At 32.2% G+C, this 14,473-nt stretch overlaps 1 protein-coding gene across 1 annotated transcript in view; it reads left to right on the forward strand.

The window, feature by feature from the left end:
* LOC140441747 (progestin and adipoQ receptor family member 3-like) overlaps positions 1-7,425 on the forward strand; it is a 95,228-nt gene extending 87,803 nt beyond the window's left edge. The window contains exons 6-7 of the mRNA XM_072532646.1: positions 4,336-4,524; positions 7,109-7,425. Coding sequence (XP_072388747.1) covers positions 4,336-4,524; positions 7,109-7,342 — 423 coding nt within the window. The 3' untranslated portion in view covers positions 7,343-7,425. The remainder of the gene's footprint in view (positions 1-4,335; positions 4,525-7,108) is intronic.
* The last annotated feature ends 7,048 nt before the right edge of the window (positions 7,426-14,473 follow it).

The following is a 14,473-nucleotide window of genomic DNA, read 5'->3' on the forward strand; positions in this document are numbered from 1 at the left end:
CAACCGCTCCCTATGTAATCAGCAATCTTACAACAGATTGTTGCAAGTATATCGTCCTTAATGATCTCCTTCAAAAGCAACAATCATTCAAATTATGATAGCCTTTCTCCTCTCGATAAACTGAATCTCTCGTTGGCCCGAGTGAAAAATGACTCTTGGAATATCTTCTCTTTACGATAAACTGAATCTCTCGTTGGCCTGAACAGTGACTCTTGGAATATAAGTAGGAAAATATGACTTACAATATTTTGCTGCTTCAGCTTCTGTCAGATACACTAACTCCACAAAAACTCACTAACATTCAACACTACTGCTTGCTACTTCTTGGGAACCACCAGAGAACAATCCTTGTTCGTCTTACAGACTTGGAAAACCAACTGATTCCCTGTTCTCTCTCCTCAATCTCGCTAAACTTTTTCCTACATACTTATCCCACCTTTTTCAATCTCCGCCAATCAAAACTCGTCACAATTCCCCCATTTTTTCATTTCGATAACAAACAAATTTTTACCTATAATTATAAAATTTCCTAAAACTTATTTACAAATAATATTTTCTATAATTCTTAAAAACTAACAAAAACCTCTTTCTAAAATCTCTTCTATTTGTCTCTAATCACTGCAGTAATGTATTTTGGAAAACCCGTTTCAATTGTCTTTGGATTTCACTTAAAATTATGCGGGTCACTCAAGTATAACAAAGAAATAATTTATGTATAGCTTACATTTTGTTTAGTACAGGTAATCCAAGAATTTAATAACTTTCCTTCTTTGAAATGTTTGTTGTTTATTATCTTACTTATCTGAATTATTTTAATGTTTTTGAACTTTGAAATATTTTAATCAACCCAATATTTTTCTCGATTTTACATATCATAACAATATATAAAATTTAAGATTTTAAAAAGTGACGTAGTGTTATAACGCCTGCTTAGTCAGCAATGAATTCATCTTAATTTCAGTGTAATATTATTTCTCTGTGATGAAATTTTTAAACAACAGTTAAGAAGTGCGCATTTCTGTATAAAAAATTTTGAAGACCGTAGCTAGTATGAATATTATGCAAATGGGGAGCAATCCATCGCTGGATTATATCCCATGCATGCTTGATGGGATTAGGATCTGGCGATTATGCTGGCAACGGTAAAAGTGTAATATCCTCATTATGAAACCAATCTCTTACTGTTGCTGCAGAATGTTGCCTTGCGTTATCCTGCATGTAACGCAAATCAGGTCCTGCAGCAGTGGCAAAAGGAAGAACAACAGGTTCTAACATATGATCAATATATTGATATTGATTCAAAGTACCTTCCACAAGAATGGGAATAGGTCGATGATGAAAACTTATTCTAGCCCACATCATAACTTGTAGAACACTATATTGACGAACACCCTGTACATGCCTGAGTCTCTCTTGTCGACCACCTCCTCTCCAACCTCTCACTCTTCTTAAATCGTGGTTGAGACAAAACCTAGCTTCATCTGTGAACAACATAGAAATTCATATGTTGTTGTGCCCATCTTAATCTGAGTCGACGATTTCCATGGTGTAAAATGGGAACTCTCAATGGACTCCTGACATGCAGGTCAGGTTCATGTTATCTATTCTTTATGGTTTGGTTACAGATACAGTCATGCTGACGCCAGAATCACGCTCCAAGACACGTCAAAATGACGTGAAATAACAGCTTGTGAAAGACTATCCTCAATCATATTCACAGCACTGACTATTTGACTTCAGTAACGATCGTTGCGTTTAATGATCTTGTTTTAATAAAATGTTAAAGTAAATACAGACTATCTTTAAAATTTGAAGCACTTTTTCTTTACAATTTGAAGCAATTAATCGTACGAATTTGAGGCGCTGTCACTTTTGCCTTTAATATAAATTAATAAAAAAGTGCAATTGGCAAATTATTTTAATGGAATACTTTGATTTGTTGTATGTAAAAAACGTTGAAGTTTATACTGAAAACAGTACATTTTTATAACAATAGTGGTATTCCATAAACATTTTTGATGTGTGTATATATATCTGGGTAATATCTAAACAAGTAAGCAAACAACAACAGGATCAAAATATCTCCAAGTACTTTTTTGAGAATAATGGCAAGGTACTAATAAATAATTAGTACCGTAGCAGTATTTGGGTTGTAATAAGAAGAAAATAATGGTAATGGACACACCACACAAATATTACCAATTTATAGCTTTCCCTAAATAAATGAACATATCAAGTACACATAGGAAGAGCAAGCATTGTTACAAAGATAATTAATTGAGAAATTGTCAATTATAGATTTCAATCCTCTAGATAGATCAGATAGATTTACAAATGTTTTAAATAAAAACATATGTACACATGAGCCTTTTGATTTGACGATCTTCTTAGCACGTCCATATCGATTGCTACCAGTTTCTTTTTAAGGGCTTCTGTTAGTTTCCAAGTTTTGTATCAATATAATAGATTTATATTTATTATTGTGTGTAAATTTGTATGTTTTCCAATTCTTTACTTCAAAATATTTCATTCAGGCAACCTATAGCACTTTTATTCTTTAAACTCTTTTTTTACGCAAATATTTGTACTCTTCGTATACAAGAAGGTTAACTTGATTTCCAGTAATATATATGTATATATATATATATATATGTATATATATATGTATATATATATATATATGTATGTATATATATATATATATATATATATATATATATATATATATATATATATCCCTCTATAACGAGAACTGAAATGGCAGACTACTTACCTCGTTATAAGCCGATCTCGCTATATCAGACAATGATAATACTGTGCATACATATGAATATGTAGTTTTCTAAAACATTAACTTTCTATAGTAAAGCCATTCGGAGCAATATAAGATGCTAAATGTTGTTTGAATGACGTTTTTGAAAAAAGTTGTTTATTTTATTGTCAATGAAATATATTATAACAAAAAAGAGTTATTTACTTTTATTGTCAATAATATACGTTAAAACAAAACAAACAATTGGAAGAAGTCTGTCATTTGTGACTGCTTTAAATTGTCCAGTATCATTCTATCTATCATATTTTCTAAAGATGTGAAACAGTTGTATGCTTCTTCATTTGGGTTTTGTCTTTGGATAAAGTTTCTTACAACGTCTAAAGCACTTTTCACATCTTGCCTCTTAGGACCTTCTTGCGTAGATTCACGTCGATTGTCTTCTCCATCTTCATCACTTTCGTCACTGACGATAACGCGCTACGCCGGCGGATTTATTACTTTCGCGATAATTTCACTATCCGTCGGAAGATCACAAACAATGACGTCATCATAAATGGCAATGAATTCACCAAACTCGTCATCATTGTTCAAGTTGGGTTAGTTCTTGACCTTGCTGTTGTAACCTCAACCACTCCGCTACAGGATATTCATCTTCTTCGGTTTCTTTCTTCGATGTCCCAACTCTCTATCCCACTTCAAAAGTTCTCACTAAAAATCTCTGCTGTCATCCACGATTTTTTATTAAATTTATATGTGACAGGAAGATGATTCACACCTCTGAAATATGTGGTTTTTGAGATTTCTCAATGACGACTAACTTCCTTTTTTCGGGACCGGATATGTTGGAACACGCGAGTACAGTTACCCTTTCTTTTGATAACTTGCCAACTATACAACGTTCATTTTTGAATTTGAGGGTCTTATCTGGAGTAAGATTAAAAAAAAGTCCCAACTCGTCGGCATTGAAAACATTATCGTCACTGTAATTTTGTCTTATTGTAGGCCATGACTGCAACCAGTTGTCGGTGACTTCTTTGGAAACACTCTTCGCTTCATCGCAAATTTTTCCACACGTAATTTCGTGCCTGGTCTGAAAACGGCTTATCCACCCACTCCATGCTTTAAAATTCTCATCACCACCTAGCTCCTGCGAAAACTGTGTTGCTTTTTCTTGAAGCAGTGGTCTTATTGGAACATTTGCGGCCCTGTTTACGGTAAACCATTTGACCGTTGCAGTATAGAGTTCTTTATTAGTTGCGGCACGTAGTTTTTTCGATTTCTATGATGTCTTTTTCTGCGCTTCAGGGGTCCCATTCTCCTGAGCCCTTAGACACTACTACACTGCTTACTAGTCACTGCACTACTAAAGTATTGAGCAGTGTAGTAGTCCTCCTATATTGGGCCTTGCTTGTTATTTTATTATTATACCATTATTTTTAAATAAATATTACTTACTAACTTTGCGTAATCTTGTAGAAGGAATTATGATGTTTTTTCTAGAACATTTATAGTACCTACACATTGACATATCCATATTTGATATTAACTCAACAACTTTTTAGGACTGGCAATTATTCTATACAATAACAGTGACTGTGATCTTTGCTATAGCAATGGCAATGCATATTCCTGAATTTAACGTAGATCCTAATGTCAAGACAATAGTGTTTGTCGCCTGGGGTCTCTATGGTGTCATTCCAACTATTCATTGGACAATAAAAAATGGCGGTTTGGACAATCCCTTAGTAGCTGTAAGTGATTTTTTTATTATACATTCTTTTTATGTTATAAGCCGCGTATTAAGTTTCTGAGAGTTTATCGAAGAGAAAATTCAATTTTAAATAAACTGGTGAATCTACTATTTTTCTATATATAAAGTTTACCAAATAAATGAGACGGTCTAATATTTCGCAAAATTTATATCGGATCAAAAAATAAAATACATAGTCAGAAGTCAGGACAATATCAGAAATCTGCAACTGATGATGATATGGAATACAGTTTTTACATAGAAACTGAATCTGCAATAAAAATGGCGGTTTCTATTTAAGATTTCAAAGTTGTCCCCCGCCCCACTCCCAGGAAGTAGGAGGTGAGGAGTCGCATTTTGAGGCATTCAATAAATTTTTGGAAAATATTAAAATCTGTTAAAAAGCCGCCGCCCCACCCACAGGATGGGGTTGAGTTTAGTGCTATTCGATGGATTTTTGAAAAATATTGGAAGCTAGTTTTTCAATTTTCCTTTTACTTCAGGGATTTACCGTCGCCTACTAGAGCTCCTGGTATTTCCTCCACTCCCTACTTGGAGGAAACTGGGCCAAAACGCCAGTATCATTCTACCCAAATCTTAAATCCCTTCCTTATATCCTTAACCAATACTCACCAATCCGTCTTGAAAGCTTGGCGAGTTATATATAACACACCCTAAATGAGTTTTGAAACCTCAAATCGTCTGAAATAATGGATAAGCTGGAAGAAAAGTTAACTAGGATAAAATGGGATGTCCTTGATCTAAGTGAAAGAGCACTACTAGAAGATTAATGTACACTACTCCAGTCTGGACATGCGTTCACGTTCTATCAGTTCCATAAAGAGTCCAAGTCCAATACACATGTCGACGGTGTAGCACTATTGGTCCATAAAAGAATTAAACATCTGACACAAAAACTACTGCAATCTTGGAGCGGGTCTTATACATCGTTTTTAAACTATCAGAAAAGTACAGCATTCAAATCATTTAAGTATACGCTCCAACTAACCGATCAACAGATGAAGAAATAGAGCCATTTTGCGAAGATATTTCTAAATCAAAGACAGAAAAGAGCTAATTTCAAAATAATCATCGAAGATTAACGCCAACGTAGGGAAGTATAATACAGGAAACATACCAAATAGAACAATATAAATATGACCTAGGAATTACGAACGAAAAATGAGAACGTTTACTAACCTACACACAAAAGCAAAAGCTTTTCTGAATGAAGACATTTTTTAGTAAACCAGATAATAAAATTTGGACCTGGCTGAGCCCAAAAAACGAAATTGATTACGTATTAGCCAACCAGAGACTCCTAACTAAAAAACTTATACAAAACAGTACCAATTACCAGAAATATCAACTTAACCTAAAGCTAATACATTCATTAAAGAAAAAGGACATAAATTATTTGGAAGAAACGATAAGAACGATTAAAATCACTGTGATAAAAAAATCGATGACAGATTTATTAGTCATCTAAGATTTGCCGATGACATAGTACTTGTAAGCAACAGTACAGAGGAACTCCTTTGCATGCTAAAGGTACTTACACGCGAATCTGGAAAAATAGGTTTAAAAATGAATTTAAATAAGACAAAATTGATGACAAATAAAAATATTACAATAGACGTAGATTGAAGTGAGATTTAAAGCATTGAAGAGTATATAGTGCCGGAAAGAATTTAACATGGGTATACGCGTTTAACAAGAGGGAGTGACAAAGGCATATTTAAAACAGAATAGGAATATAAGGTCCCCGAACTACTTTCTCGAAAATTGAATAGTGCAACTAATTCGAGACGAGAGGTTTAACATTGTTGCCAAATTTATTTTATATACTTAGATGACACGATCAAACTGGGCAAACAGAATCAAACGACACAAACCACTGGAAGAATCCGAGTGACTTGGGCAGCGGTATTGAGATTAAGTGTTAATTTCAAAAAGATAAAGATAAAAACAAATTTCAATGAAAGGGTATCCCACCAGTTATGACCGATGGAATGGACTCTTACAAAGTTATCAGCCAATAGGCTAAAAACATTACAGAGGGCCATCGAACGAGCCATATTAGGAGTTTTTCTAAGAGAGCATATACGAAACGACGACTTGACATGATATGGAACTGGGTTAGGGCACGTGGCACAATAGGACAATGAAATATGGACGGGAAACATTATGCAATGAAGACCACGAGAACACAGTTGTAGTAGACGAAAACCATACACCGCTTCACCACTGGTCAAGCAAATAAACTATAATTTTAAGCAAACTTTATTTAAAATATACTTTGGGAACCATTGGTCGTTACAAATCCTATAGTTTGTCGATAGAATCTGTTGGAAACAAGTTATAGTAATCTTAGGTTGAGTCGGTTAAACCAGTTGTTGTTTTCGAATTCGGAGCGCTTATAGTGGTGGCCTTTTTTAGATAATCCCAATCAAGATGGAACAGGATGAAAAAGTCTACGAAAACCTAATTTAATTTTGTTAACCGCTTTGTGGACTTATCTTAGTATTTTTTTCTGTTACCTAGTTAATAAAATTAACTTAAACGTTCTTTTTTTATTTTTTTAGATCCTATTGCCAAGAGTAATAGGAATGTACATGATAAGCGGTTTTGCATTCATCATCTACATAACCAAGATTCCGGAAAGATTTTTGGCTGGAAGATTCGACTATATTGGACACTCACATCAATGGTGGCACATTTTTGTTGTTTTGGCTCTTTACTACTGGCACAATAGTGGTTTAATCTATATAGAATATAGATTAAATCATGCTTGCCCAAATAAAATGAAATTTCCTTGATTCATATCTTCTTTATTGTTAATTATTTTTATTGCTATAGTTAGTTTTGTGGTACCTTTCTAAATAAACTGTGATAAAGTTAATTTTTTTAGTTATTTCAATCCACTTATATAAAAAAAAACAAGTATTTTACTATGCTTTATATTAATTGCACTACTATTGAACCATTTTGTTTTTAATTTACAAATTTGAATACCTAATGTAATTTACTATTTTACTGGGAAGTATATATATATATATATATATATATATATATATATATATATATATATATATATATATATATATATATACAGTGATGAGTGTCTTACCACCCGGTTTTAACGTAAGAGATAGAAAACACAGTTACTTTGTGAAATAAAAAGAGATGAAACTCGTAGAGGTGAGAAATAATCGGAAAAACCTATAATTTATATTACATTACATTACCACTATCGATAGTCTCACACCTTTAGACGTTAGATTGGAGCTAAATCACCTCGGTCATAATTATTATGAGTAACGTCGAATGTGTGACGTATTTCCATTTTTTAATTTCGCATAAAGTAAAAACTGATTGACCACAATAAAGCAAAAATGTGAATAAAAAAATTAAATAATAGTGATTATTTAATCTAAAGTTTTAAATTATTAACCAAGAATAATTTCTACTATGATTTGAGGAGTTTCATACAGTCTTGTCACGGAATAATTATAAATCCTTCGTGGATTAGTGGTAAGAATTCGACATTGCGATAAAGACATCGCAGACGATTAGAGTTCAAACCCCACATGTGGTTTTTTCTTAATAATTTGAAATTATGCAAAGATCGTTTTGCTTTGAATCACTAAACAAAACTAAACAAAAACTAAAGTTAAAACAAAAAATCTTATTGACAAAACAGTATCGTCGTACTTTCGAAAATAAATTAAAAACTTTTAAAGAATGTTTAAATAAGTAAAAATTCTACAAAAATAAAAAAATATCCATGGCCACTAATCAATCGATTAGGAAAAGTCGCACTGAGATATTCACTGACGATGCGAAAATTATGTGCAGAACAACCATCGTGTTGAAACCATATGGAATCGAAAGGTATTGGTAAATTACAAAGGGCTGGGACAATTTCATTTTGCAGAAGTTCCAAGTATTTCCGCCCAGTCAACATACCGTCTATAAAAAATGGATCAATGACATGATTCCCTATTATGCCTCCCCAAACATTTACTTTTCGAAGACGCTGGGTACGAGCGACATAAATCTGACGAGGATTTCCTCGAGATCAATACCTAGCATTGATTGAATTGTGACGGCCATGCAATGAAAACGTATATTCATCGGTGAACAAAACGTTCTCTAAAAAATGTTCATCTTGATGTGACATTTCCATTGCAGTTTGACAAAATTCTAAACGTCTATGTTGATCCCCAGGGAACTGTTCGTTGGATTTATGAAGTTTATAGGACGGTTGATTGGGTAGGATTTTGCTCAATACTTGCACAAATCAAAGTGTCCCTTAGTTCCAAATCTGGATTTACCTCCCTTCCTCTGCGAACTCCTCTTGGATCGAACACAGATCCATAAGTAAAAAAATTACGTATAATAGACTGAATTGTTGATCGTGCTGGAGCCGGCCTATTTGAAAACATATTTACAAATTGTTGTCTAATCATGTTGTCTGATAATCCATTCACATGCCAGACAACAATTTGCACTTTTTCCTCGACCGTTAAAATCCTTTTCACGAATTGTTTTTTCAATAAAAAGTTTCTGTTTACCGTAAAAAACACTTCTCGATGTGTTATTATTTGATAACTTGAAGGCTTGATGATTTGGTTAGCTATAAAGCAGGGAGCTGTTCGCGCGCATCCATTCCAATGTCGTCAATTGTTTTGAAAATCATTACCTGTACAGAGGAATTGATATTAACACTGAGAATTTAGTGATAGATTTGATATTAAACAGTCTTAATGGATTCTTTTCCATTCACAACTGAAGACTGTAAAACTGGAATTGAATTTGAAATATTTTGTATTTCTATTTTATAACATTGGAATAAGAATAAATTGTAAATAATGAGTTTTCCGAAAACTTGTTACCTAATATGTATCATATTTTCTATTATTTTTGATTGAGTAAAACAAAAATTTTACCTTTGGTGTGAATTGAACCCCAGTCTTCTTATCAATAGACAACGTCTCTAACTATTACGCCAACTCCACATACAACAATTGTTTTCAGACTGATCATACCTATTTAGTTTAGTCAAATATTTCAGTTGAGTTATTTTTGTTATTAAATAAACTTAAAGATTTATAATTTAAAATCGCTACCAATTAATGTTTTTTACTATAATATATCTTAATATATTTAATCATTTATTCTAACATCAGAAATTATTAAAATAAAATATTTTCGAGGTCATCCGTATAATTATGACACGTCAATTAAGTCAAATAGACACGTCTAATAACTAGCCTTATCTCGTACTATCTCACAACTTAATCTGTTTTCTATCCTTTCCGCTATTTTGCCGGGTGGTAAGACACTCATCACTATATATATATATATTAAAGTAGATGGTTTTAAGACGATATTGTCAATATTTTGAGTTGCTTTGCTGGTGCGACTTTATTTGATGATAGTTCATTCAATTATATGAAATCAACTTAATAATATCCGTCAGAAAAATCATAGCATGGGATTTGTATTTAAAAATACAACCACACGCAATGAATTAGTGATTCTGCAGTAAATCATGAGAAAAAATCAGAAAACAAACTTGAAATACTATCCCGACATGGTAAGTATTTGGTCTTATATTTATTTAGTTTACTCTCAATATTAATATCAAACTCTAATTTTATATGTATGTTACTTTAAACATAAATGATATATCCTCGATATGTTATTAACTTAGTAATAGTGGTATTTTCTTTGTATTGATTTCCTCTTTTAATATCGATAACCAGTTCCTACCGCAATGTACAGCGTCGAAACAAAATTGATACTATGAAGATGACTAGGACAAGAAATAAGACTATAAGACTACAAGAAAGGAAAAGTATAATCAAAATGAGGTGAATAAATACTAATCTACAGTAAAGTAGCAAAAGAAAACAGGGCCAAAGAAGGTGTAGCCTTACGTATACACCAAAGGTAGCAAAATAACATCAAAGAGTGTCAATATATATCAGAAAAGCTTGTAACAGCAAAGATAAGAATGGAGAAGTAAGACCTGAACATCATCGGAGTATACGACCCAAAAACATAACTAGAATGTTAAAAACTAAAATGGAGAACTGATGATATACTTGTGCACGAATAACGAACTATAGTGTATTTTTATGTATGAGAGAGTAATAAAACAATAAATTATGTATGCAAATCCCTAAACTGTTGATACTGGTGACTCAATGAAAAACAGATATTTGTCAACAAGTTTACAGAAGTATATAGGAAAACAATTTTAAATTGAGTATGACCACCAGGTATAAAGGTTGGAGCAGAATAGAATACAATAGTTGTGAGGGTTACTAATCCCTAAATAAGGTTGCCAGTGTCGGAGTGATGGAGGTTAACAGGTACTAATGAATTTGCAAGAAATGTAAGATGTTTATTTTATTGGTTATATATAACCAATAAAAGTTTAATAAGTACCTACCTATTTGCAAAATAAAGTTTAATTCTTTAGATAAAATAAAACGTTTTATTTTATCTATTTGCAAAATAAAGTTTAATTCTTTGCCTATTTGCAAAATAAAGTTTAATTCTTTAGATAAAATAAAACGTTTTATTTTATCTGAAATGAGTGCATTCCACGAAGTAAGGGTTTCAACAATCAAACATTTAATTCTTTAATTCCAGGAATCTACGACAGTAATTGACTAGATAATTACCTTCTAAACTTATTCCACAGAAAATGTGATAGTGGGTTTTTCCATTTTGTATATAGGAAGGTCCAAGTGGCGTATTCAAAATTCTTAACAGTTCACTAAAAGTAGGTACTTCAGTTGCAAGGTGCAGTTTATTGTGTATACTAGTGTTATGGACAATTTGGAAGTGCCGTGTAAACGCCGAAAAATTGGTCCTCTAACAGTTAATGAAAAAACATTAATATTTAATTGTTTTAAATCATTTACAGACAAACGTTTATGTGAAAGTGTTGATGAGTCCGTTGAGTTAGTTAGCAGTACACTTGGTGTTGGGAAATCTACGATTTACAGAGTTATTAAAGAAGAGAAATGTGGTAGTTTTCAAATGCCACGTAATGCTCCAGGGAAACCAAAATTTCAAATAGAATATCATTTTAAAGAAGGACTTCGACGGAAAGTGCATGAATTCTTCTTTAGACAAGAATTTCCAACATTGGATAAAGTTCTTGTCTTAGTTCGAGATGATAAGGATTACCCAGAAATGAGTCGAAGTACGTTATGGAAACTTTTAAAAGAAATAGGCTTCCGCTGAAAAAAGAATCCCAGAAAGTCTATTTTATTAGAAAGAAGCGATATTGTCATATGGAGAAGACATTTTCTAAGAACCATAAAGGAAATGAGAAACCAAAAAAGAAAAATATTTTATCTTGATGAAACATGGATCAACGAGGGTCATACACCAAATAAATTTTGGCAGGACGAAACTGTTACAAGTCAAAGGCACGCTTTTGTAAATAACTTATCTACTGGTTTAAACCCACCATCAGGAAAGGGACGCAGGCTGATAATAGTACACATTGGCAGTTCAGACGGTTTTGTTGAAGGTGGTTTATTAACTTTTGAATCAACTCGTACCGGTGACTACCATGAAGACATGAACGCTGATGTCTTTCAAGAATGGTTCGAACAAATGATAGATCTTCTTCCTAAGAACTGTGTAATAGTAATGGATAATGCAAGTTATCACTCCAGACTTATAGAAGGACTGCCCACAACCAAGTGGTTAAAAAAAGACTTGCAGAATTGGCTGAGTTCAAAAAATATTACGTACCATCCCGGATCTATAAGAAAGGAACTTTATTCGTTGTGTGCCCTTCATAAAGAAAAATTTAAAAAATACGAAATTGATAAAATTGCCAAAAATCGTATAATGACATTACTTAGATCCCCACCATATCATTGTGAATTAAACCCGATTGAACTGGTATGGGCACAGATAAAGAGTGAAGTTTCAAGAAAAAATACCACTTTTAAAATTCATGATGTTAAACAGTTGTTTTTGGAGGCCGTAAATAATGTAAAACCTGAAAACTGGGAAAAGGCAGTAAATCACACTATTAAAGAAGAGGAAAAAATGTGGAAGCTGGACAATATTACTGATAAAATGATCGAGCCAGTTATTATAAATCTTGGTTCTGAAAGTTCATCTTCTGAATCTGATTTGGATTTGTAACAAGTAGCTGTAAGTTTTATATTAATATTTTTATTCATCTATTTAACATACCTTAGACGGTTTTAAAAACTCTTTTTCTCTTTTGTAATTTTTAAAAATTAAAAAAAATGTGAATTTTTTAAAACCCTTTTTAATGTAGGCCAGTCAGTTCTAATATAGTGTGTGATAAAAGAGGTCACTTGTGTTTACATACACATAACACTTTATAACACTGAAATAATTCATTTATTTTTTACAATTATTCAAAGTAATATTTCAATTAATCTTGAGCACGCCCATGGAGTGGTCGGAGCTACCAGTTAAAATTATGCTAATTACTCTCTCGTTCATAAAAATAAACTATAATAAACAACACATTTTTTGACCACAAAGACAAACACGTATATACATTCAATAACACCCGTGGTCAAAGATCTATGATAGATTAATAACCGACGTAAGATGCCTCAACTCATAAGATGTAGGTAGCGACCATAGCCTAGAATTATGTAAAATAAGAATCATCATAAAATACTTCACACCTAAGAGAGCGGCGCCAACATAAACAAAAATTAGAGTCGAAGGACTAATACGAAGGAATATTTACACAGAAAAAGAATATATGAGAAGATTGCTGGGAATAAAATATTAGAAACCGATAACATCGAGGAAATCTAGGAAAAACTCGAAAATAACATAATTACCGCAGCAACAGAATTACTTGGAGAGAGGAAAATAACAAACACTAACATATCAAAAAAGAAAACATCATGGTTTAGAAAGAAAGTGAAGACAAAATGTGAAGAAAGCCTTTTTTATAATACGGAACACAACAAACATACAACTATAAACGAGTCAGAAATGAAACGAATACTTTAGTTAGATAAATAAAAAGGGAACACTGGCAGAGCTTCTCAAAACAGATGAAACACGACTTCTACGGAACAACGAAAGAAATATGGAGAATGATCAGAGGACAAAGATTCACATCAGAAAAGCAGAAAGTTAATCTCCATAACAAACAATAATGAGTAATCAGAATTTGTATTTTCATTTTAAATAAAATAGTTATAACAAACTGTCAGACTTAGCAATAATGTTCTGAATTTGCTAGTGTATAATGTAACGAAATAAAACTTATTATGTATAATTATAGAATGTGAGTTTTAACTAATTTCGGTGTTATATAGAATTTTTCATATAAAAATGATTGCACGTCATTCAAGATTTATGACGTCAGAACCCCACAGCGTTGCCAAAACATCTGAATAGTTAGTAAGTGAGGAATTTTTAAAATGTCAATTATTTGTCAAACTGTTATATTAACAGTAAATACACTTAGTTTTAAGACTACTGCAACACACTAAAATACATAAGAAAACATTTTAATACAAAATTATATATTCTAAATTTTAAACTTACCTCTATTTAGAACATTAATAGTAAAAACGTCCCGCCATTATTTCTTGTTCAAAATAATCTATCTTATATGAAAGTTTGTCAGCTTTCTACAGACTATTTAGTTGTTTTGGCATAGCACAATCACAATACACAACAATAATTAGTTTTTCAAGATATTAATCTAAATTTAACATGTATTTATAAAAACAATTTATTAACATATAATATATTATGATCAAACTGTGACAGAAATCAAAACATAAACAAAATTCTTACTCTAAAAAAGCGGCAACATTTTAAACAATTTTGCCACACGCTGAACTTTCATTAAAATTTGAAGTACTTCCGTATCAGTTGCGTACGATTGTCTAATCTATTTAATA

Source organism: Diabrotica undecimpunctata, chromosome 5 (assembly GCF_040954645.1).
Source record: "Diabrotica undecimpunctata isolate CICGRU chromosome 5, icDiaUnde3, whole genome shotgun sequence".
In the NCBI taxonomy this organism is placed as follows: Eukaryota; Metazoa; Arthropoda; class Insecta; order Coleoptera; family Chrysomelidae; genus Diabrotica; species Diabrotica undecimpunctata.